Below are 26890 nucleotides of genomic sequence, written 5' to 3' on the forward strand. Positions count from 1 at the left end.
TGATTTCAAGTGTATTGATTCCAGATTTTCCTTTAAAAGTTAGTTAAGTAAGCTTTTTACTCAATAGCCTTCCTTTCTAGTACTGTTTATGAGAATGTGGAGCTTCTCAGAAGAAAAAGGGTAGAAATAGTTCTCATTAATATTGTATGTCTATATTTTAAAAGATTTTATGTGCAAAGTAAATTGGAAGTGAATTATCTTGAAGTGCATAATTGGGTTTTTTTGTGCATGAAGATTAATGAATGAGTAGGTGAGGATCATCTTCAATTTAGATCACAGTAGTGAGCACTAAAAGAAGACAAGGAATGTCTGAAATCATGAGCCTTGTTTTCCATTTTTGTTCTGAAATCTCCTTTAGGTGATTGTACACTTGGAAAGGTTAGGCAGCGTTAATACAAGGGTTTGTAGCATTGATGTTTTCACACTGAATTGCTGCACATTCCAGGCTTAAAAACTATGTCAGGGCCTCAGAAATTTAAAATAATCTTGATTTATACTGCATTCTAAGTCTGACTGTTTAAACCTGCATTTAGTATTCAGTAAAGCTGAATATACAGCTTTGTAAGATAAAAAAATATTACTGATGGGTGTTTATTATTTTCTGAAACATCCAATGTATGTTCGTACCTAAATGCAGAATAAATGCCATATCTTTGTGTGTTCCTAAGAATCTGGCTTGCACATTTGTATGCTGCAAAAGTCTATTTTGTCTCACAATGACCTCACAAGTGAAAATTTTCTTCTTAACTGGGCTCTTCCAGTACCTGAAGGGTACCCACAAGAATGATAGAGTGAGAATATTCACGAGGGCCTGGAGTGACATGAAAAGCGGTAATGGCTTCACTCTGACAGAGGGCAAGTTTAGATTGGATATTGGGAAGAAATTCTTCACTGTGAGGGTGGTGAGGCACTGAAAGAGGTTGCCCAGAGAAGTTGCGGCATGCGTAGGTTGCAGTTGGGGCTGCTGTATTTGAAGACTTTTCAGACGTGCCTATCTTTTTAAAAAGCCCTTTTTTTTTCCCCGTGTACCCTGATGGCTTCCATTATCAATATTATTGATACCTGAGGTGATTTAAACAGTGCTGATCTTCCCCTTGTTATTGGAGGCAGAGGAGAAGGACTGATGTCCTTCTACCTACACGTAATTCTTTTTAGGGGTGAAGAAACTTGTTCATCTTGTTGTGTCTGAAGCTCTACATGAGCTTGTAAATTGTATGGTGACCTGCAAGAGTTGCTCCATGACTGCTGCTAAGATTTGGCCAGCACACCCCTCCTTCGTCTGATTTTCTTTAGGAAGAGGTTATTACTTTTTCTGTACTACTCTGCAGCCAGTAATGATTGGTAAATAGAGATAAATATCTTTTTGTTGCATGTAACTGTAGGGAAATCTTGTGCAGCACAAGTGATCAGTCTCTACTTTTGGGAAGGTGATAAGACGCTTCTAAAGTTTTATAAAGAACTGTTATTATGTTGTGGCCTGGAAGAGAAGGGCAAACTTGTGGACAAATTTGGGGTGTTGGGGCTGAAACTATCCAAGATGTTACCAAAAAGGCAGGGATCTGTAGGATATAGCACAGTGCTGCTTGATTATGGGAAATGCAGAAGTGGTCCCATGTTCTGCATGAGGAGTGAACACACGAATTCCATTGAGCAACACCACTGGAGAGCCTTTGCTTGGTAGATTTGTGCCTGTTCATATGTTCCTCTCTGTTTGGAGAGATGTCTGATAACAACTTTTTAGATTTGTTTATAATTTTAAGAAGAGAGACTTGAGGAGGTTATAGCCATGGGAATCATTAAACTTAGAATGGGACATGGAGATTTATGTAATAACTATAGCAGAAGCAAGGACAAGAAGAATTTGGCTTAGAGGTAGGCATGATGAAAAGAAGATTGAAAGACAAGGTATAAAGGAACCAAAACATGACAAATCTGTAGTCAGGTGCAATTTCAAGATGTTATTTTCAGAAACAACAATGTGCTTTCATACAACTCTAATTTCCTGGTGTTGTTGTGAATTTAACAGCAGAAAAAATACACTGTAAATAGGAGGAATTTCACTCATGACTTAATCTGCCTCTTGCTTTCTGTAAGTAAGAAGTTTTCATTTAATATTGGGGGAAACACTTCCTTTAATGTCCTTTAAGTCTATGGATGATTTCAGTGTGAACTGAGCCTCAGGTGAAAAGTATTCAAGACTGTTCTGCACAACCTCTTGCCTGGTAGTAGAGTAAACTTACTTATTCTAGAAGGAATAGAGAGAGATCCTGGTTTTAGGTACTAATTTTTTTTCCCTGAGGTTGAGACCATTCCTGCCATTGTATCAGACCTACATGTGCTGGTCTGAATGTTGAGCTGCCTCCAGATCACTGCTTCTGGCAAATGAAGTTAGTATTTCACACATACTCCAACACATACTTAGTACATTTCTGCTAAAGCATTTTGTCTTTAGCCTCACTCTGCTTGTCAAAACCATGATCACTTCACCGCAGAGCTCTGTGCTGAACATAAACTCCATTAGTAATGAAGGTTGGAATTATGTGAGGAATATACTGGCTTTACTGAACTTACTCCTATCACCATAGACAACATAAGTGCACACAATCTGGAATTTTCCCAATATTTCTAATGATCCCAACCTGTTCCTGATTTATGTGAGCCACCACTTCTGAACAAGACCTTGATCTCCACAGTGTAAATCTGGAGTAATTCACGAGGTGTAACTGAAGCTGAACAAAGCCAAGTGTTGGGTCCTGCCCTTGGGTCACTACAACCCCCTGCAGCAGTTTTCTCTATAAAAACACTAAACAAAATTTAAAACCCAGTCCAGTGATTCTGGATTTAAAATTTAAAACCCAGTGATTCTGAATTTCCAGAGGTTTTTTATGCATGTTAGAGAGAAGAGTTTAAATTTTGATCCCTCACTGGGAGAATATTATAATAGCTTGTATTAAACATTTTTGTTTGTTTCTTAATTAAACTGCTACTGCCCATATTAACCCTTTCACTGATAAAAGTCCAGTCAAGCAAGTCTTGCAGTCATCAGTCCAAAGCTCCACAGAAGATGTTCCTGGTCCACATGGTGCATTTTAATGATGCACTTTATATTTGTGTCCAACTAGCAGGCATTTTCCAAATAGAGAGACATCAGTAATTCTCTATTCAGGGACAAGACTGTCATACCTAATCCTGGAAAGTTAGAAAATTACATCACTTTAATAAATGTTCCTAAATGCATTAACTTAAGGTAGAATGAGAGGTCTACAAAATGGAAATATTTTATTTGAACCTGTACTAATGTATCCTTTAGTGCATTTTTCTAGCTAATTTCTCTACTTATTTTGTATGTGGGTTGTTCTTTTCTGGTGTTCTTATAAAGTGAGCAAATATGTTTGGTTACTGGTACTTAGACTGAGAACTGTGGTATCACTATCTGATTATGTGGTAACCCCTTGTGGTTTTTTGTACCAGGATCTGTTTCTTAGTAAATGTAGCCTTTGATCTCTTCAGTCACATTAACTGCAGGCAATACATACTTCAACAGATATTAGCATGTGCCAACATTTTCAGAATATATTGAATCGGTGTCACAAAATATAATAAATGACTGACAGGTTTTTCTTATGAAAAATCCAACAGTGACTACATCTATTATGAAATTGTGTCCTTCATTGCAAGGGAGGATCCAGTGTTTTATGAGGAACTTTATTTCTGCTGATCTTATGTGCAGAAGAAAGTTTCACACTTCTGCTGTTTTTCTCCTGCTAATTGCTTTATGTGAGTGCAGCATCAGATGGGATACTTAGATCTCCATAGGGCACCTGGACCTGGATCTGAGCTTGGGAACAGGAGATTACTATGAAGCAGCTCCTTGCAGTGACTGCTGCACGGAGATGTTTCTATTTTAGGTAACTGTTTGGATGCTCCATGCCTGTTATCCTAGAGGGTCTTGCCCAGCCTTTTTCCACATGTCAACATTCTTGTGAGAGAGTCATTGTTTCTTTCTCCTGATTTATAATCAATGGAATGGAGATTCAAGGGTCAGAGTGAGGTTTTGCCTTTAGAAGGAAATTGAGAAACACCATGTCTGTCAGCATAAAAATATACGTACTTGAGGTCTAGAGATTTATTTTTTCCAAGCAGGATTAGCCATTTTTAAACAAAAGCCAAGAACCTTCTTCTATTCTAATTAAAATTATATATTTTCACTTTCACTACTGCTTTCAAATACTCAAGGAGAAACACAGACCTACTCTAACTCCATATTCAGCAGCATTCATCTGCAGTTTCAGCTCTTAGCCAAACCAAATTTATGATAAGTTGGAATAACTGAGATTTCCTCCCAAACCCTGATACATTTGAAATTCTTAAATAACATATTTTGGCATGGTAATGCCACAAAAAAAAAACCCCAAATAATTTTCTATTCCCTTTCTCTATATATCTACAAAGAAGTGTAAACCAAGAGGGGCTTTCCTGAGAATTGTTGGCTCCTGCAGTCACAAAGATAAGGATTTTGAAAGCAACCTTTGGCAAAATGGAAGAAAGATATGGAAAACAGAATGGATGCCCCAGGTTTTTTTCAGCCTGAAAAAAATGTTAGAAAATAATTTGAGTTTCTTCTGTGCTACTTCCCTTTATGAAAGTAGAAAGGGTGAACATATTTAGAACAAATTCAGATGTATTTAGAAGCATGGTATTGACTCTTGGCCTACATGTGGAAAAGTGTCAGAGGTCTTTTCCCACTGTGCATAATTCAGGGGAGTATATGGTTATGGGAGTATTGAACTTCAAGTCTAAGGAGCTGAAGTTCCATTGGTTCATGAGCTAACTTCCGCTTTGCCCAAGTTTGTGAATGCAGGCTGACAGAAAGAAACTGGAATGAAAATTTTCCTGCTCTACAACACTGATTTGAGGTGACAGCTGTATTTCCTTCACTTGTATTCCTAAAGCTCGAGGGACCTCCCTGTCTCTCAGAGGTTGATCTCACTGGGGGGCACCTCCTTAGGTCAGTCTTTTCCCAAGAAGCCTTTTAGAAGAATCATCTGAAACACACACAAATATAGTTGAAATGTAGAGCCCAGTAACACCAGTACAGCAATGAAATACACTCACAAAGTGAGCTTTTTTTTCCAGACTTTGGGTTAAAAGGAAGAACTCCAGTGATCTGGCTCCAATCCCAGGACTCTGTAGGAGTCATAGCCTAAGTTCAAGTCTTGAGGGAAGAGAGGTGTGTATTGGACATGTCAGCACTAAGTCACCTGTACCATTCCTGTGACCCATACACTGTTAAAGGAGGTGTGCTGGAATGGGCTGCTGAGTCAGCACCAACACTAGACCCAAAGCAAATTATAAACTTTCTATGAACATTCAACATCTTCAAAGTCCACCAGCAAATCCCCAGTTTTATGACCCTTGAAGTTTTATTACATACCTCAGAGTATCTAACACTTTAAAAAAAAACTGTTTCTTGAAGTTGTGTGAATAGATAAGAAGCATCGTGTTATTTTGTTAAATCTTTGCTTTTAGATAGCAAAGAATCATAGGATGACCTGTGCTGGAAGATACCTTAAAGATCAGCCAGTTCCAACCCTCCTGACAAGGGCAGGGACACCTTGCACCAGACCAGGTTGCTCAGAGCCCCATCCAGCCTGGCCTTGGACACTTCCAGAGATGGGGCAGCTGCATTTTCTCTGGGCGGGGGGCTTGGACTGGATGATCTCCAGAGGTCCCCTCCAGCCCTAAGGATGTTGTGAGTCTGTGATCTCAAAGACGGCTGCCTGGCACTTGCTTCATTCTACTTACATTTCTTTGTCATGCTCATGTTTTTATGAGGCCACACACCTCTTATCCCTGTCTATCCCTTCTCAGCTTTTCCTCAGGATGTGATATTGCTGTGGAGACTGTGCCTGAGCATTCAGTGTGTTTCTTTTCCTCAAGCAAACACTTCTGTGTTGGTGTTACCCAGCCCAAGGCTCTGGCTCATGCCCTGGAGCTCAGTTTTTACACAGTTCTGTGTGGAAGAAGCAGAAACAAATGTAGTACAGTTGAGAAGTGGAACAATTAGGAAGATTGATGTGCAAATAGCTGATACTGTAAAAATTATTATTACTATTAAAATTTACGTTTTGCTGACTCTACACCTTTCCTATATCAAGCACTAGACATGGGGTACATTTCTTTATTAATACAAATGTTATCAAACTATGAAGCATGGCCTAAAGCTTTACTTCAGCTGAGGTATGACTTCATAGTTCACAGCACTCTTTTCCAAAGGTCAGGAAATGAATCAATTATTGTGATGCGTATGAGATCTGCAGCAGAGGTTCTTCAGAGGGTTAATTGTTACTTTGGGCTGCAGATTTTGTGACCTATGAAAACATAAAAAATAAAAATTAAGGCCCTGATTTCGGATGGGTAGTATAATTCCATGGCTATCTGTCCATATAGCGGTGAACCTCCTGTGTAAGGGGAACCCAATAACAGTTCAAATCTCACAGGCAGTAGATTTGAACAGGCTCTGGTACCAAGGATGAAAGAAACTGAAAGAACCAGGCAAAGGAGTTGCTATGTCTTTGTACTTTTCTGGACTGTAACACATGGAGAGGAATATGACAGCAACACAATGGAGTTTTCTGCAAATCCTCTTCTGGAATAGCATGGTGTATCCCTGCAGGTAAAACATTGGTCGCAATGGACCCATTTTGAGCTGAAACTGAATATAGCTTTATCTTAGGTGTGCTACTGAATGTTCAGTACTCTCTTACCTCAGTTAGAGCTTGCATTAACAGATTGAGTGTGAAATCATTAAATTGTGCATGAAGCAGTGACAAATTTAAAACAACTGGAGTTAAACAAAGGAGTTATCCCAAAACAGGGCTGTAGCTTGGAATTTAACTGTAATGACAGGCCACATCCCTGGAAGTGTCCAAGGCCAGGCTGCATGGGGCTCTGAGCAACCTGAGATAGTGGAAGGTGTCCCTGCCTGTAGCAGGTGATTGGAACTGGCTGATCTTTAAGGTCCCTTCCAACCCAAACTATTCTATGATTCTACAGCTCCTCTATTCAAAAGGATAATTCATTTCAGTCATAGTGGGGCCTTCGCAGTAATATTTTTTATATAATATAGAATTTTGAGTCCATGGAACTTAAAGATCATCTTTGTCACTTTTGATCAAGATGTTTCCTCTCACTGTAATTACAAGCATATGACAAGATATTTCTTCTTAATATAGTTATGATAGAACCATAATTCTTAGTATTTTATTACTACTACAGGAATTAGACTTTCTGCTGTTTTTCTCCCAAGCTTCTCTATGCAAATATGGACAATACATTGTGGTGCTGCAGAAATTAATTTTCTATTCTGATAAAACTTTAAAAAAAATTGATGAAATGTGTGTCTATTTGCAAATGCTGAATTCTTTTCAGTATTTTGCTCCCATACATTCAAACTCTCCTCCACTACCATGCTGTTTGCTGCAGCTATTTTTTTTTAGTAAAACATGTTTTGATTTTAATAAAATATCTAAATTCAACTTTAATAGAGTGAGGAGTTTCCAACTGTTGTTTTTAAATTACTTCTTATTTCAAAATGGAATTTATGTTGTAGATGTTTTAAAAATAGAATAAATGAAAACAAAATATTATAAGTTGTTGACGTAAAACATTTGGTTCACAGTAATTAAAAACATTTTTGAAAACAAGCACTTTAGCTTTCATCCTAATTTGGGACATATCTCCCTCCTTTTCTTTTCTTTTTGTGGAATTAAGTGAAACTTTAATTGAAGAGAAAAAAAAATCATTTATTGCCCTTCTTATCTTGCTTAAATGCCTATGAAGCCTAACTTTTCATTGCTACCTTTCATAACAGACCTATTGACTCTTTTTTTAGAATGAGAAAGACTCTTTGGTCTATTTTCTTCATTTTTCTGATCCTTATGATCTCTTATCAGTGAGAGACTCCAGACCGAGATGAAAGTTTGAACAGGGAGCAGGTGAACAACATAAACACATGAGGAGAAGCAGTGGGATGAAAATAGGAGCAGAATGCCTGTGTATTGTAGTGGCACCAGTATTTCTTGGTTCTGTGGGTAGAATTAGAAGACTGGACAAAAGAAGGAGCAAAGACAGAGACCTTTCCCAAGAGAAATAGTGGCCAATGTCTTCAAAGCAAATAGGATTTGATATTAATTAGTTCTGTGCTGGAGATTCTTTAAGGTGAAACCACATAATGTGTATGAAGAAGTCATAGAATCACAGAATGGCCTGGTTGGGAATGGACCTTAAAAATATTGTTCTAGCCCCTTGCAGAGACACCTTCCACTACCCCAGGTTGCTCAGAGCCCCATCCTACCTGGCTGGGAACACTGCCAGGGATGGGGCAGCCCCAGCTTCTCTGGGAAACCCATGCCATGGCCTTACCACCCTCACAGGGAACAATTTCTTCCCAATATCCCATCTAAACCTGCTCTCTGTCAGTGTGATGCCATTGCCCCTTGTCCTGTCACTCCAGGCCCTTGTCAAGAGTCTCTTTCCATCTTTCCTGTGGGATCCTTTCAGGCACTGGAAGGCCCCAATGAGGTCACCCCAAAGCCTTCTCTTCTCCAGACAGAACAATCCCAATTTCCTCAGCCTTTCCTCCCAGCAGAGCTGCTCCACCCGTGTGATCCCCTTGGTGTCCCTGCTCTGGACACCCTTGAACAGGTCCATGTGGCACTCTAGAAGAGAAATACTAAGAAAGGAATGATGTTGACAAAATAATCCATAGATTTTCTGTGAGGCACCTCACTCCAGAGAAGATTTCTGGTGGGAGGCAGCACAAAGAAAATATGTGTCTTGCAGAAGAATAAGGCAAGAATGGAAAAATGTGCACTCCAGAAGTTCTGTGACAAAGGGGCCTTATGATGTCTGGGTTATTTCTAGGGCAGAATAAATCCATGGGGCTGGAAATTGTGACAGAACTTCTTTTGTGGTGGCTGGGGAAACATCCCACCCACTCCTTGTCCCCAGAGGACATTCCGGTTTCAAAGGCTGGCAATCAATATGAAATAGCATCTCCAAACAGCTTGTTTTCATGAAGAAAAGCCACCTGGCATCCCTGGGGGTACTGGCAATGGGATAATTCAAGAAAAGAGAAACAGGTGGATGTGGGTGGTATTTATATCCATATTACGGATAGTAGTAAAGAAAATGGGAGCTGCAAATCCTTGCTGGGCCTTTGAAGGCCCTAAAGTGCAGTGTTGGAGATTTGGACTTGGGAGTTTGAAGTGTTTGAGTGCACTGAGCTGGCAAGTCTCATTTGAACCTGCCAGTGTTATATCACTTCCAGACCTTTGTAAGCCAGTTCTCAGGGTTCCGTTGACCAACCATATACCGTGCCTGGCAGGACAGTCACAGTGTTAGTTTTCGCCTCCTTTAAAATACTGAGCAAATAGTTCATTTCTTGAGCAAATAAACAAACTGTTTTCTTTTGGCTGTTCCTCCTGCTGCCCGAGGAAGCTCCTCTGTGGGGAAATAAGTATTAGACATAAATCCCAACAGAAAAAACACACATCTTTTCTTAATAACATTGCACATTTAGTCGTATTATTTTAAAGATTCCAGATGCTTAATCTGTTGCTAATATGTTCAATCTTATTTGGATATAAATGAAATTGTTTTGTTTCTGATGGAATGATTCCATCTTATTATTCCCACGAGTAGATAATCATAGTCCAGTTAAAAGCCAATAAGTTTTTGGGCACTTCTACAGACATGAGAATTGATGCATTTTAGGCAATGGGTGATGCAGGAGATGATGTCTGAGACATCAGATATTTCCTTTATTCCCTCACCCATTGCCAGGTAACAATGTTTTGTGACCTGTTGATTTGGATGAGCTTTTGGGCCAACATCAGTAAGCCTGAACCTCTGGGTATTCAGGATTGTGTTTAGACCATGGAACTCTGAGAGATCTGAGCAATCCTTTCATTAGAGTAAGTGTCTAGACTGCAAGACTGTAGGGTTAGCATCAATTTTGGCCCCAATACCAAGTGACATGATGCCTTTGGTCACTGATTTGGGATTTGGGCTTATTGGAAGGCCAGTTTGCTTGTCTGTAAGGTCTGCAAGTCATCTCTTTGTGTTTTTTCTTTTTCTTTCAAGGACAACAGGTCTGTTGACTCAGGATCACTTCCCAGCTGCAGGTCAAAGATATAGGTCTCTGTTGGGTGTGCTGCTTTTGTCATGGGAGGATGGAATATTCCGATGGCAACACAAGGCAGTTCTGTTGGATTGCCTTGCTCTGGACAAGAAAAAAATACCTTTGTGAGCTGTTGGCTCTTTAACTCCTTGACTTTGTGCCAAAGTGTTGGCTGCTGTGAAGCCATCGGTCTGTCACATCCAAATTTCCTGGTTATATTGTGGGGAATGGATTTCTGTGAGGTGGCCATCATATATTAAATACCCTCTTTCATGTAATAAGGAACATGCTTTCAGTGGCCTCTGAAGTGGTGTAAGATGGTTGTATTTGTTCACAGGAGTTAAATAAGTGGATATGTGATGAGAGAATCATTTATAAGTGACCACACCTCTACTTGCACCCAACCAGTAATTGTTGATTGGAACTACTTAACTTTTTAATTTCTTTTCCTAGGAATTTCAGGAAAATACATGAGATTTATCAGCATTCTGTAGTTTTCTGAACAGGAGAAAGAAATAGAAAGAGCTCACAGTAATTTCAATGGTTTTCAGGCCACAAAGGCCATAGGTATTACAGAAAACAACAGCAACAAAACCAACAGAAAACCCCAAAAGAACAAAACAAAAAAAAACCATCCCAGAAATTAAGTTTAGAAGGGTACATCAGAGACCCCATTTAGATTGGATGTTAGGAAGAAATTCTTCCCTGTGAGCATGCTGAGGCTCTGGCACAGCTTTCCCAGAGAAGCTGTGGCTGCCCCATCCCTGGAAATGTACCAGGCCAGGTTGGACAGGGCTTGGAGCCACCTGGGATAGTGGAAGGTGTCCCTGCCCATGGCAGGGTATGGATGAGTTTAAAGGTCTCTTCCAATCCAGACCATTCTATGCAACAGAAACTTTTAGATCAGGTTTGTGTCAAGAGAGGACACCCAACAAACACCTACAATTTTCCCTTGGATAGAATCAACCTTAAAAGTATTCTAGCAGTTGAGTGCAAAGAACTGTAGCAAATGAGAGGATCCATCTGCATATCTTTGGGAACTTTGAGGAAATAGTGTATTGAGGACTTCACACTGTAAGCTGTTTTCCAGGAAAAAACCCTTTCTTTGTTAACTTTAGATGAAATTTGATTGCAAGGGGGGATTTAAATGCAAGATTCCATATCACTGTTTTCTATGACAACACCAGAAGTTCAGAAATTCTTTAGCTTGGTATGAGGACTTGGAGCAAATCTCTGGGGGGAGGTAGAGCATCACAAATCACCCTATTTGACTCATGGCTCCTTCCAGAGATCCACTCAGCGCATCCTCCTCATATCCAAGCATCTTGGTGAACTTTTCTGTAATTCTAGAAATAGCCCAGATAGGGTCGGCTCAGGTCTATGCTCATCCAGTGGAATATATGTGCCAATAGTCTACTTGCTCTCTCCCATGTATAAACAACTGGGAGAAACCAAGCTCATCCCTTGCTAGAGGTGAATGCAGAGTTTTTGGAATTTTGAATGTGTTAGAAGGCTGATTTTGTGCATACCACTCTCTAATTCATTCCATATCACACATGTAGAATTTACCCCCGTGCAGACTGTGCATGTTTTAAGACAATCATCTTCTCACTACCTTTGAGGATGATCCAAGTATAAATTACAACCTTTTCTATATTCTCCAGATCTGATTTTCACACAGTACTTCCCTGCTCTCCAAGAATATTTGATATCACTTTTTACTTTGCTGAGCATTTTTGCTGTTTCAAATTATGCTCCTTGATGGATCAGTCTGAATTTGTCCTCCTTGAGTCTCATCCTATTTCACACTTGTATTCTGCTTTCTCAATAGCCTGGTATTTAATCTCTGCTCCCTTCAGTATTCACAACCTTTCTTACTGCAAACCCAATTGACATGGCCTGGAGAGTTGTTGCCATGTTAAATGCAGGATAAACTAGGATCCCTGACTAGATACCAACTCACAGTTTCATGTACATGTTTCCACTACTTTCACCACTTATTTGGTTTGGGATTACAGACATTGTTTTGTTGATAGATCTACTCCATTTTTTTTTTTTTGTTAATCCTAGGAAAGACACAGAGAACCATTTTAAAGAAAATGTGAAGCCTACTGTTTCAAATTTTGCTAACTTGCTTTATAATAAATTCAAATGAGGCTTTTCAAAGCATCTTTCAATAGATCTGCATTTTACTGCCAACTGCCAACACAACTGTTTTTTCAGAAATAAGGAAAAAGAGGGAAATTATCTGAGATGCTGGTAGGAAGTAGCCCCCTGGAGAGTTTTGTGTGTTTCCTACATAGTTTTAGCACATATATAGAATTGGAATAAATATTACCTAACTCATCTCAGTGTATGAGTAGTTATCATTTCTCTGTTTGGAAATTTGAAAGGACTCACAGATAGATTGCTATGGACCAGGAGAAGTTCTGGTTGGACATCAGGTTGGAAGAATTTCTTCACATAGAGGGTGATTAGACATTGGAAGGGGCTGCCCAAAGAGACGGTGGAATCCCCATCCTTGGAGGTGTTTAAGGAAAGACTGGATGTGGCACTCATTGTTCTGGTTTAGTTGACAAGATGGTGTTTGGTCCAAGCTTGGACTTGCTGATCTCAGGGTTCTTTTCCAACCTGATTGATTCTGTGATTCACGAGGAAGTCATTGCCAGTTTGATACCATCAGAAATGTGTGTGTGTGTGTATATATATGTGTGTGTATATATATATATATATATATATATATATATATATAAAAAACTGTATTTATTTATTTATATAAATATATATAAATGTCTAAAGATAATGCTCATAATACCAAATTGTATGTATTTCATTACTCTTCCAACTCCATTAATAGAGTTTGCCTCTTTGCCTTTCCTTGCTTTATTGACACCTCTTAGTTACTATACTTAATTACTATCCCCCACTCTTGCTAGGTTTTGGAGGGAGGCTGGGTGTATATGAAGGTACCGGCATGCTCATTATGGACTTCTGCCTGCTATAGACTTTCTCCATGATTAGCCAAACAAAATATTTTCCCTGGATATGGGATCAGAGCAAGGGGCAGTGCCAATGACAATGACAGAGAAAGCAGGGTCAGGACTCTTCTAACTCCAAAATGTGTCTTTTTTTTGGAGCAAAGCGGAGAGAGCTGGAGGCCCCTTGCTCTTGTATCTTTTCCCATCCTTCTAGTCTTCCATTTACTGTTTTATCCAGAACTATTTTCTGAACGTCATCTCTCTGTTATTGGCAAAAGTTTGCCTCTGTAGATTGTGTTCTGCGACTGTGTTTCAAATTTTATAGCAAATTCAAATGTTAGAATACAAACCTAATTAATACTTTACAGCTGGTAATAAATGCTCTGGAGCCAGGGAAAGAATTTTGCATAGCCACATCCCCCTTTTAATCCTTTCTCTGCTCCTCAAGCTTTTCATTACCAGCTTAAAAAGGTTTGCTAAAATTTACCCCACTGTGCTCTCCTCTTGTGCTGGTGTGATCATTCACAGTTTGTGTAAGCTAAACTTGAAATTGTGACCCAAGGAAGCTGATAATGTGTTGCATGTCTTTGTCTCGTGCTTTGTGTGGGGATAAGTGGCTTCACATGGCATAAGACAATGGAGAATCAATGCCAGAGCCTTACAGTGAAATTTTACTTCACTAGGAGTTCTGTGATGATTTCACAGTAGCAAGATGTTCAGCCCAGATTGTTCCAGCTAGGACACCAACACAGAATTAGGCCAGAAAAACTTCAAGGGAACATGGAAAGGACATCTTTCCTCAGAGTCTAGCACTAAATGCATCTCTTCCAGAACTGAAATCATAAGCTCAGTTGAATTTAATTCAGAGAACTGTAATTTGTGCTTTGCAAGTTGCAAAATTGACAACTGCATTACTTCCACTGGGCCCAAATTGCTAATATGAAAGTGTATAATGAGATTAAACAAGTGATTTTAAAGATAAAGTTCAGATAAATTGTTATCTACCTGTGACAAATATACTTGAAGTTACAAAAGATAACATAATTTTGTACATTTTTATATTTTAAGAAGAGATGCTGCGAGTAGTTGGGAACTGATTGTGTAACCAATGGACTCACATAGAGCTGTTAGTCCTATACCTAAAAATTTACAGAGGGAAACTCTTAAATTAAATCCCTTCCAGTAATTTAAATGGTGCTGAATTATGGGAACTACTAGAAGGTAACTTTTTTTTTTAAAAGTTATGCTTGATAAGTTGTTTTAAAATTGGTTGTGTTTGTTATTCTGTTAACTTCTCCATTAGAAGTTCACAGTTTACATCACAAAGTGTGAAACCAGATTGACTATTACAACAGTGGTGCTCTGGATTTCAGGGTACAAAGTGGAGGTTAGAGATCCAGTGAACTCCAGGAGAGTGAAATTGAAATGCATTTTTTTTTTTCTAAAATCAGTCTTTGAAACACACTTTGTTTTCCCTGATAATTCCATGTCCAGTCAATATCAAAGCATAGTAAATTGATTTAATCATGCAAAGTAAAATAGGCACATGTCTGGCTCAAAATCTGTCTTCCTTATTCTTGCTTTATTTATTTAAGAGAATTTTTAAGCTACATGTGGTATTTCATTACATTTTTTGAGGCTTTTCAGGAGATACATTAAAAAAATAAAAGCTGAGCAGGTGACAGGGTATACCTTCATGTCCTGAGCTGAATTTGTGACATTCCACCTTCTCTACTATGGCTGGCCCAGGTACCACTGTCAGTCAGGGGCTTTGGAAATCCCACCAGATGTATTTGTACAGCTGTCCCTTCGCCTTCTCAGGATCAGCCTCATTATGATTTATTAATCTACAAAGAGCATTGACAAACAATGAATATTTATGACTACAGATGTAACCCTATTGTTTGCGCAAATTACAGTGTTTTCCTGGTAATATTCTGAATGGCTTCAAGTTGACATAAATAATTCATACTTGTAAAGCCATATGTTAAACTGTCATTGTAAAAGACTAAGTGCTGCCAGTTTTCACTTGAACCATATGTAAATATCAAGCACTTGATATTAAACAGTGATTTAAAGTCTAAGCACCTTAATGCCACTTACACAATAAAGATTGCAATATGCCACAGTGCATTGAGCGCCAGTGTCAAAAGAAGTTTAACTGCAGCAAAGAAACCAGTTTTATTCCTGAGTAAATTACAGCATATTAATTTAGCCAGGTCTGGCCTACAGATTTAAATTACAGTGAGAGCAGACCTCCAGCCTTTGTTATTATTACTGTGTGAAAGAAACAGCCTGAAATAATTCTCCAAATCTGCTGCAAGTCGCTAGTTTTTATCAAGGTACTCGTTGCATGCATGTGACATACGTTTACATACGTTTAATGTGTGTATATATATGTGTTTGTGTCAAATGCTGTGCAAATGTCATAGAATCGTGGAATAGCCTGGGTTGGAAGGCATCTTAAAGACCACACAGTTCCAAGCCCCTGCCATGGGCAGGGACACCTTCCACTATCCTAGGTTCTCCAAGCCCCATCCAACTTGTCCTTGGACACTTCCAGGGATGGGGCAACCACAGCTACTCTGGGACTTTTTATTTTTCATTAGGAATTTCAGAATGTAGTGTTATGACTCATAAGGAGTAGAAAGCTCTTGGATTCATGGATTCTTCCCTCCATGCTGCCAGCATCTCCACTGACAGAGATGAGGCTGGTATCCTTTTTCCTGCCAGGCTCCATGGCTCGAAGCACAGCCCTCACCCACCACATGAGGTATTTCTGGTCCTGTGGGAGGGCTGAGTCTCCTGTGGCACAGAGACTTGGCTACTCACACATACTTCCATGAGCCCTGTTATGTGGAGGGTCAAGTCAGTTGCCCATGTCAAGGCTGTAGCCTGTGGGAGATTTACTTCCAACCCCATTACAGGAGAAGAAATACAGCTGTGGGCTTGGCTGATGGTTCCCATTCTGAGGGAGTGGTCTCAGCCAGCTTAAAAGCCATGAGGTGGCCTGATCATAGTTCAGAAGAACCCACAGCCAAACCCCAGAAGTCTCAGTAGAGGCTCTTAACTGACAAATTTGCAGCTAAATGCCAAGGCTGAAGGATGCAGATAGGCAAATTCAGCTTGGAAATAAGCCATACATTTTCAACAGCTAAGGTAATTAACAATTGGAATGACCTAATAAGGCTTGTAACTGACTGTTCATCACAGAACTGCTCAAACTGTGATTAGAGGTTAAAAAAAAAAAATGTTTATCACATTTATTGTCCTTATAGCAAAAATCTTCTCAGGGAAGTTGTGTGTTTACAAAGGAGACTAAGACTGAGTGGTTAAAAATAACATTGCTTAGCCTCAAAATCCATTAATTTCCATGATCCCAGTACTGAGCCTTGCACACACTTCTCAAAGCTCTCTGTTCTGCATTGCTTCCAAAATTTAGATTTAGAGTGTGTCCACTGAAAGTTCCACTGAAAGATTTGGTGTGTCTGTGCTACTCTGCATGTTTCAAGGACAGCAAAAAATTTTAATTAAAGGTTTTGCAGTTCTTCATCTGTCTCCAAATGAACCTTGGCAGTGTGTTTTCCATGTGCAGTCCTGAGACAGAGCATTGCTCACAAAACACAACCACATTTACTGTTACAATGCCATTGCTGCTTGAGTGAGAAGGGTAGAAATGAAGTTCTCTTTTAATGGGTTTTAAATCAAAAGCGCTTTCTTTTGCTTCAGTGGCAGTGTGAAAATAGAACTTCTAGATTCAGACCAGGATAGACACAGGCATTGCAGATGCTCAGCATGTCAGTTTTTTCTTTCCTCATAGAAGTCTGAGAGCTAATACAATCCCTCAAAAAGTTTGAGTCCCAAATACAGGCTGAAAGTATCCCATGAACTCAGCCAAATTTTCTTAATTGTAACGACCACTGTGGCCACTGCATGATCCCAGGTATACTGATACTCCTTGATTGTGCCTCTTTTTGTGTCATTACCCTGGAATTGATTATTTTTCTCAACTGCCCATTCTGTAGGCCTTTTCTGGCTCATAGTTTCCAAATGGCTCTGAAGGATCCTTTTCTCCTTGTCTTAAACTTATTTCAAGGCCAAAGTAAAACTATAGGGACCCCTTATTTCAGAAGCAGCTCATTTGTCTTGAGCCTGCAGGGCACAGACATTGCTTTAGGTGTCACACAAATACAAAAAAGCTGCATTCGATACCACAATCCATATTTCTAGATGCTCATTTGGACAATGCAGTTTTTACACAAATTAAAGCTTTTGTATTGAAGTAGAAATTAAAGTAGAAATCTACTAAGAAATGTGTGCTTATAAAAATGGCAATTACTTATTTGAAGCCTCCTGGGCATACTTAGAGATGAATTTCTGGATTTTGTGATTGGAAATATAATTTTGTACCTTATTTTTTGTTGCTAGCAGTGTAAGACTTTAGAGAGGACTCCTAGATTTTGTTCTCCTCTGAGCATCTTTTTCTAAATTCCAGTCAAATATTACAGCTCTGTGCAAGTCCAGTGAAATCATTGGGATTTCCCAGGTGCAACCACAATGAAGACCCTGAATTTCAGCACTGGAGCTACAAAGCAGGATGGAGAAGAGAGAAAATCTCTGGTTGTACTCCCCAAGTGCAGGTTGAGTTGGCATTGCTGTTGGTTAGAAACACCTGCTTGGAGGAGGTATCGTCTTGAGGGAAAATATCAATTAATAACTGAAATACTTGTGATCTGAGCAAAGTGGCTGTGGTTTAATTCACAGAGAAGCATGGAACTGTTTTCAAAAGCTGCCTGGTGATGTCCAAGTGCAGGGTACTTCCAGGTTTCCACAGCCCAGAAGCCCATCCACCTGAAGATGCAGAGCTGGATCTTTGCCATGTTAAGTAATTCATATGGAAATAAACCATCCAGAAAAATAAAGAAGGAATTTAATTTTATCTTTCTTTATTTTTTTGAATTTTTTTAATTTCATTTTTTATTTTTAATAGGAAAAGATCTGTATCTCTTCAAGGAATACATTCTACACACGATTAAACATTAAAACAGGAACACATCACTGCACACAGACCAAAATCTGCTTTTTCCTCCACTAGAATTGCAAATCCATCATTGTATTGAAGGAAAATGAAAGTAAGATTTTTCAAGTAAATCTTTTAGTTTGCCTCTGGCACAAAACCAAACAATTTATATTGTGAGGTTTTCTGTCTGCATAAAAATATTCCCCTGCAACACAGTTCATCATGGGGAATGTTCCTCAGCATAACATACCTGTCACTGAGATTGTTCAGCAGATGATCCATTTTGTCTTCTTGTGTCAATAAATACTTACGCTTTTGGGCTGCTCCAGTTAGAGGATCATTCAGCCCAGTTCCTGGCCCTGGACAGGACCCCCAGCAATCCCACCTTGTGCCTGACAATGCTGTCCAAACGCTCCTGGAGATCTGGCAGCCTTGGGGCTATGACAATTTCCTGGGGAAATGGGGATTCCCTGTTCAGTGCCCAGCCACGCTCTGAGGGAATAACCTTTTCCTGCTATCCATCCTAAACCTTCCCTGACTCAGCTTCATCCCACTTCCAGGGTCCAGAGACCCTGTCTCTGGTCACAAGAACAGAAGGTAGCTTTCCACTGCCTGGATGGACTGGGAGCTCTGGGAAGAACAAGGATAAACTGGGAAAAACTGAGATGGACTGGGAGCTCTGGGAGGAGCTGAAACTTCTGGGATGGACTGGGGTAGACTAGGATGGACTGGGAGATCTGGGATGTTGAGCTAAATTTCCAGATTTGTTTTCAGCAGTGTATGCTAAGTAGCTCAGTTTCTTCATCCAACATTGCCTTTATGCTCATGTTGGCTTAGCAACTCCTCACGTTGTTCAGATCTCCCTTTGGCTGAGTGCTGCAGTCCATGGCAAACTCATGGAAAAATAAGGTTCAAGGAAGCACATACATGGAAGAGTGAGCTGAGAAGACAGCCTGCTGACCATTCTGGTGTAACCCCAGCCAGGAACCACTCGCTCCCCAACAGCAGGATCAGCGGGAGAATGGGAAGGGTAAAAGGGAAAAAATCCCTGGTTGGGATAAAGGCAGTTTTATAGCAAAGCAAAGCAAAACAAGGAATTAATTCATTGCTTGCCATTGTTGGCAGGTGTTCAGCCATCCCCAGGAGAGCAGGGCTCCATCACATGCAACAGTTTCTCAAGAAGACGGACACCATTACTCCAAACATCCCTCCCTTCCTCCTTCTTCTCCCCACTTTATCCACTGATCGTGATGGCATAAGGTGTGGAATGTCCCTTTGGTCAGTTGGGCTCACCTGTCTGGCTGTGTCTCCTCCTAAATTCTTTCAGCAGTGTGGCAGCAGAAAAGAAGGACAGACTTGGCTCAGTGTAAGCTCTGCTCCACAATAACAAACCCATTTCTATTATCATCCCCGTGTTCAGCACAAGTACAGAGCACAGCCCCACACCAGCCACTGCCCCATACAGCCCTTAGTGAAACTGTAAAATGTGGTATCCTTCAGGCCTTCTGGGAATAGAACCACTCAGGACTTCTTTATGTCCTGTAGAATTGCTGAGCGGTAACAGCCAAAATGCAATTAAATGCATGTGTGAATTCACAGGAATGCTTTTTCAAGTAGCCTTCCAGCTACGTGCTGGACTCTGTGTATGAACTGTAAAGAGTATTTTTGTGCTGTGTACACTGGGCCAAATTATTGGTGCTTCTGGTTGGGTCTGCTGTGCCCCAGTGCTGCCAGGACTGTCCCGAAGGAGATGAGGTCTCAAAAGGGGCTGCTGAGTAATGCTCTCTCCCACAGTGTCTGAGGCACCACCACCATGGCAATGGATGTATAGGCAGGATTATGTCCTAGGTCTATTCCACATCCTGGTTAGAAAATCCATAGCTGCATTTCTGCACTTATATGCTGCATTCCTAATTCTACTTTGGGAAAGCTTCTTATAAAGGCACAACGCTCCCAGATTTTAATGTTTATCCATGGGCAATTGTGCCTTAGAAATGGTTTATAGGAAACCTTGGACCTGAATTCTAATCTGATTTAAACTCATTTAAATTCAGAATCACTCTGGGCTAACTCCACTGTAAGGGTAGTATTGGTCCATGGGGCAGCAGTGGTGCTTCACAGAAATACCAACAGCAGCTGGCTTTGTGTCCTTAGTTAATTTGATTATATAGTTTTAGTTTAACTTAAACAAAGCAGCGACCTTATTATTATTTTAAGAAACTTATTTTGAGAGGAGGGAATCGTATTTCTCACATAAATCCATCTTCAAATGTCTTCTTTAGATGTACATGCAGCTGGGGCTGGAGTTGAGTTTGTGTGGGGAGGGAAAAAGCGTACTGGATTTCACTGATCACAGTTGCTTTAAATTATGCAGGGAAGAGGGAGATGCTGTTTATGCATGAAAAAAACAAGGTTGGCAGTGGGGATCAGAGGGGCCTTGCTTTTGTAGTTTCCCTCTGCTATAAAACAAGTATAGCAGGGGAAGGGGAAGGATTGGGGTGCCTTGCCAAGAATTATCTGAGGGTCACATTTGGTGCTTGTGACCATTAGGAAAAAAAATCTGGGTTCAATGGTAGTCAGCATTCTTATCATGGTTTCTGTCTCAAGCACTGTTCTTCTGTAGTTTTACAAGAAACAATTCAAAATAAATGCTTGAATTTTGCATTGCCTAAATGTGAATTAAAGTCAATATTAGGGATTTCTCCTGATATGAACTTTAGTAGGACTTGAATACATGTTTTCAAATACTTAAATCATAGTTGCATAGGATATTTTCTGAATTTTGCAGACATTTTCTACATGTCTTATATACTCTTTGCCTCCTTTATCTCAAATTAAAATCTATTTTAAAATACTGGTGTTCTAAATCACATAATATACTTCAAAATCACAGCAGGGGAATTGAGAATGGCTCTCAACAAAAATTCCTATTAATTATAATATTTCCTATTGTACAGTTCTGTCACATCTCTTATTTTATGTGTTTTGCCTACAGAATGAAAAGGAGAAACTGACATGGAGTGACCGCATGCCTGGATATGCAGTGAATTTCGGACTGATTCTATTTATGGTAAAATAATTTGCATTTCTGCTTGTTTATTAGGTGTGAGAAACTTTGCCATGACCATCTAGAAGGAAACCCTTTAATTGCTGTTTTCAAATATGTTAAAAATCTGAAGGTAAGGTCAGTTTGGGAGAAATACTAGGAAGGTTCATGGAGCTCAATGCCTGCCTCCAGCTTTATTCTCTTTTTCCAAAGGCTGCTTGTGGAAAGTCTGATTTGCTGTAATGCTGGCAGTTCATTACACAAATTCTGCCTCTCTCCCAAGGCTTCTGCTCCGCCTCTATTATTCAATGAAGGGATAACATTGATATTTAGTTGTGAGCACAGTATTGTATATGTTGGTCACAGCAACGTGCGGAAAGTTTGAGCCTCTGAACAGGCGACATCCCTGTGAAATAAAGCAGTTGCTGAGGAATATTTATCCAAGACATGTTCAGGGATGGACTGTACAGTAGATCATGGTATACAGTAAGATCATGGTACACAGTCCTCCCTTGGGAGCAAGAATAAGGTGTGTAGGACAGCCTCTAAAGTGGGAACACCATTGTCCTAGTCAAAAGTCAAATTTCCAGCAAAACAAACACATCATGAAGCTGCTAGACTTTATAAACAGCAACGGGAAGGCCTGGGTAACAAACCCTAAATTACATGGTAAAGAATCCCATTATCCCTCTGGTTACAGTAATTACTGACTGAAACCTTCTGTTATACCTACAGCCACTACAAAATGGCAGTGAAATAAGGCTATTTATATTGCAGCATGTAACTAGGGAAACTCACCTGTGGTATAAATTATTTTGAGATACCTAAGTGTATTTCTAATTAACTCAAATTTGCATATACTGCACCAGATGTCCTGAGAAGATTTCATTTCTTTTTCTAACAATCAAATGCTCACCTTGAAGTCAATGTCTACACTATTATAGATATGCTTATATATTTATGAAAATGTATGCATTTCAAATTCAGAATATTTTCTGTACATTTTAGATGTGCCCTATATGGATGTACTCATAGCATTTTGAGTGAGATTACTATCCTGTGGCCATACCCAATATTTGCTTTTTAGACAGAACCTCTAAGTGGCATGAGTCATGACTTCACTTAGAGCAGGTCATACTGAGTCTGACTAAGCACACAGCCCTGATTGAGCTTTTACAAGTCATTGTTTTGCAGACAAGGTGCTTACATATGCTCTTGACTTTCACCACATGTTTAATTCTCCCCTAAGCATGAGTTTAAAGTGCTTTCCTGACTCATAGCCTAGGTATTACCCTCCCTGCTTACTGTAACATCTCAGAGAGATTTATAAAGGGTTATTGCCTACAGTTTGTGAGATGTAAAATGCAGAGCTCCAATTCTTCAACTTCTGTTCGTGACTAGTGGAACTAGGCTGACTTTCACCATCTGGCAAAGTGGACACAATGATCTTATTTTTGCAATATTTTGAGCATTATTTATATATAAGTACCTATGGGAGACAACTTGCAAACCATGTGTGAAATTCAAACCAACTCTTGATGAGGGAGAGCCTGCTCTGCTATTCTTTGTGGATATTGCAAGTTGCTCTACTGTATGGGACGTTTCCCTTTTTCCTGCTAGATTAGTTAAAGAGGAATTGGAAAGATTAGACTGAAGTTTTGTTGTCAGTCTGTGAAATAGCATCATACTGAGAAGCCTTATTTGGCTTGTTAAGCTCTATTATTGTTATTCACACAGATTAATTATTTTATTAATTATTTTAGGGCCTAAAATAAATAATAAAATCTTGAATTTATGTGTGTGTGCAAGGGTACAAGAGTCAGACACAAACCTGCATGCAAGCAGTTTCTAGTGCTGCAAAAGTGATTGTTGAATTTTTAAAGCTAGCTTTCACAGGCCAAAAGGGTCTCGTGTTCCAAATCTATAGGTATTTTCCATGAAAATTTCTACATTGCTATAGAGTGATGATGCTGTTTTGTTCAGTCCCTCCTTCCCTGAGCTTTACATCCCATATTTTCCCTGGTGATTCTTGAAGCTGGTAACGGTTTTCTTAGTGCAAAATATTTCCTTTTTTTTTTTTTCCATTAATTTCCATACTTCTGTTGTGTACTTCACTTTTGTGAATCCTCTTTCAAGAATTGTGTCATGTTCTTTTCTTTTTTTTTCTAGCTTTTCTTCTGTGTGTATTAAGCTGGGCATGCTGGTTTTTTTGTTCAAAATGCAGGTTGAAAAAAACTGGCAAACACTATTGCATTTGCTTCTCTCATCCAGTCTTACATCACCAAACAATTCCAAGGATTAATTCACACGTGTGGATGCTTTCAAATCTGATCAAGTCCTTTTATTGTACACAAAGCCTCATTGGACTGCAGAGGGGGCAGAAGATCCAAGTCTGATTTAAACTATGCATTTTTGCAGGGATTGTAGGACAGAAGTTCACAAGCCTTATTTTTTCAGAGTGAGATCAACGGTAGAAGGAGATCTGGGCTCAGCTGGGCATCTAAAAAGTTTCTCATGAGTGTGATTAACAATAACACAACACAATTTATAAACCTCATATTTAGAAGGCCCATGTTGTGGCAGAAATTTCTGAGTTGTTGGTAAAAATGCTAGTAGTGCTGGGAGAGAGCGGGGTGGCATGGAGCAATGAAACACTTGGTCTTTTCTTTGTTTGCCTTAGTCAGAGGAAGGAAGAAAATCAATTTGTGTCATGGCAGAAGAGTTTAGCCTCTTCCACCCTATTTTCACTCACATGGTGTAATACTGGACCCTAGAATGGCCCTACTGGGGAGCCAGAGAACTGTCTGAACATTAAATTGTTATCCTACTTGGATGGAGGTAGCAGCCTAGCCCACGGGGTTTTATAGCTTCCTTCTCAGATCTAGTTTGCTTTCCTGTTTGTCTTCATTCATACCAGGCTCAGTAGGTGACCTTTTCTGCAGCCAATTTTCACATCTGTTTCTAAGCAGTTCAGTCTTGGACGGACTAGTTCAGCTATTCAGGGTAGAAACTGCCATAACAGGGGGGAAGGATGGCCAGAGAGAATGTTGGCAATGACAGCAAACCCCAAAGTGGGCACCAGAACAAATGGTGGCCTGACTGATCAGGAATCTGGGCAGAAGAGGTATTTTCAGGAATGAGAGAAATGCTGTGAAGATACAGGAATCGTTCTCCCTCAGTGACTGTCTGGGGAGTGAAAACTGTGCTCACAGTAACTGTGCAGTCCTACAAGTCCTCCTCAATTTTCTCTTCTTGCTGGATGCACAGATAATGAAGACTCCTAAAGGAGTATTTTTCCATCTGTGTCTAAGCAGATGTTTAAAAGCAGCTGAGCAACTGAGAATTTCTGAAGCCCTGGTGCTTTTGCAAAGCAAATATTTTTGTTCTTTAAACAAATAAAGCTTTTTTTTTCCCCAGTAATTTTGTACACCTAGCTATGGCATTGCGTGGATTTGAAAAGATTGCTACTCTCTCATCCTCTACTAACATTCCTCAGGGCAAGGGATCCCTAAAATCCTTTGGTCAGGTTCAAGTTCATTGAGCTTTCATGATCTGATATTTCCTCTTTTTCTGTTTAGTGTGGACTGTCCTCGACTCTTCTTCCTGTACTGTTAAGATATCATTCCTAAGTGGGAATTCATGGTGGAGAGAGGTGTGTATGGAGGCCCAGGGATCTCATCAGCTCCAGTATGAGGCGTCCAGTTTCTGATTTTCCTTGTCCACCACCATAGTGAAAAAACTGCAAAGAAATCCAGGGGAAAAAACCAGGACAGTATCAGGAAGATGATTAAGAAAGAGGAATCTGTTACTTAGATTAAGAAAAAGGAGCTTAAGGTGGCTGTAGAGGTGGAAGGTGAGGTAAATTAATACCAGGTGGTACTGTTTTGTTTTCTTCCTTTGTTAGGGATTTTACTTTCTACTCTAGTGATGGTAATGGGAAGCAAGGAAAAAGTTATGGTTCTTGTGTTCCTGCACCCCTTCTGTCACAGCAAGGTAATTCAGCATGAATGTGATTTTTTTTTTTTTGTCTGTTCATTTGGTAGGTAAGTCAAAATAAAAATAGATATAAAAACTAGAAATGTTTCCTTGACACAATGAAAACTACAAACCCAAAGAAAATAATATTTTATGTCATCTGAAAAGTTTTCATTTAAACTGTTTCAGGTGTAGGCTTTTATCATTCAACCTACATTTCACTTAAAATTAATGAAAGAGTTCTTTAAAAAGTAAAATTAGATGTTTTACTAGGTCTAACTGTTACTGTTTGCTGACAAAACATATTTGACAATTTCATCTGAAAACTCCAGGAGTTACTCCAAATAATTAATTCTTAGTATGTTTACTAGTTCTTCATAAAAGCAAAATGTGCCCAGTTTTCACCTTCAACCTTTAATAATTTAACTCTGATTCTTGTTGTGGCTCTTTTGCAATAGTTCCTTTACATGCAACAACCTTCCTGTGCATACAGGAATTCAATAAACTATTGCTGGATCATTAAAATGAACTCTTAAATTTCCTTAAACCCATGTTAGGGGCCCATTTTAATAATTGCAGTAGTCTAATCTTTCACATTGAGGTAGTCTCTTTCATCTGATGATCTCAAGATGTTTTACCTAAAATAATGAATGTACACTGGAATTCTCGCTAAAGGCGGAAGGAAGAATGTACCTTCTCCCCCTTTTGTGCTGTGATGATGAAAATTTGCTATTTTTTATTATTGTTTTAATGATTTCTTTTTCATTGTGGATTGGTTTAATTATTTTTTTTTTAACAGAATACCACAACCCTGTGAAATTCAAATTCTTCTTGTGGGAACTTGACCTTAAGTAGCAGGGTCAACTTTCCTCATCTCATGGGTCAAAGCTGGCCCATGAAGAATGCCAGGGATACCAAGTGATTTGTGGGACCCAAATGTAAAGTGAAGCCTTAATAACCCTGCTTAGGTCAGCCTTAAAGGAATAGTAACAGGGGAATAATACCTTTAATTTGTAAGTTGGCACTTCAGCTGTGCACAGGTAAAGCTGTTTGAGCCAGTAAAGCCCATTTACCTGACTGGACATAAATACAGGCCTTTCAGTCCAAGCCATCTGAATCTGTTGTCAGATAAAAGATCTTGCTTAATTCCTGCTTTTGAACCCAAAATTCCCAAATTTTACTGCATGAATGATGTGTGTAGCTTTAATCAGAGTGGACATGTCCATCTGCAGGAATCCATGGAATCACTATAAAAGAATCAGAGATTGGGTTGAAAGGGACCTTAAAGGTTATCTAATTCTAACTCCCTGCCAGGGACAGGGATGCCACTCACTTGATCAGGACACTCAGGGCCCCATCCACCCTGGCCTTGGTCTCTTCCAGGGATGGGACAGCCCCAGCTTGTCTGGGCAACTTGTGCCAGGGCCTCAGCACCCTCACAGGAAGACTTTCTTCCTAATATCTAGCAAAAAATGGGTTTTTTGTTTAAAACCATCTTCCCTTTTCTTACCACTACCTGTCCATGTAAAAAGTCACTTTCCCTCCTTTAGATGCTAAAAGGTGGTATAAGATCTCCTGAAGCCTTCTCTTTTCCAGGCTAGACAGCTCTCTCAGCTCTCATCCAACTCTCTCAAGCTGTCTTCACAGGAGAGGTGCTGTGAAGCATCCAGCCCTCTGAGCATCTTGTG

At 39.6% G+C, this 26890-nt stretch overlaps 1 protein-coding gene across 1 annotated transcript in view; it reads left to right on the top strand.

The window, feature by feature from the left end:
* The window catches only part of ANO2 (anoctamin 2), a 152492-nt gene that overhangs the window by 93643 nt on the left and 31959 nt on the right, over positions 1–26890 (top strand). Inside the window, exon 15 of the mRNA XM_084205617.1 lies at positions 21177–21251. Coding sequence (XP_084061743.1) covers positions 21177–21251 — 75 coding nt within the window. The remainder of the gene's footprint in view (positions 1–21176; positions 21252–26890) is intronic.

This window comes from Fringilla coelebs, assembly GCF_963513975.1.
Source record: "Fringilla coelebs genome assembly, chromosome: 5".
Taxonomy (NCBI): Eukaryota; Metazoa; Chordata; class Aves; order Passeriformes; family Fringillidae; genus Fringilla; species Fringilla coelebs.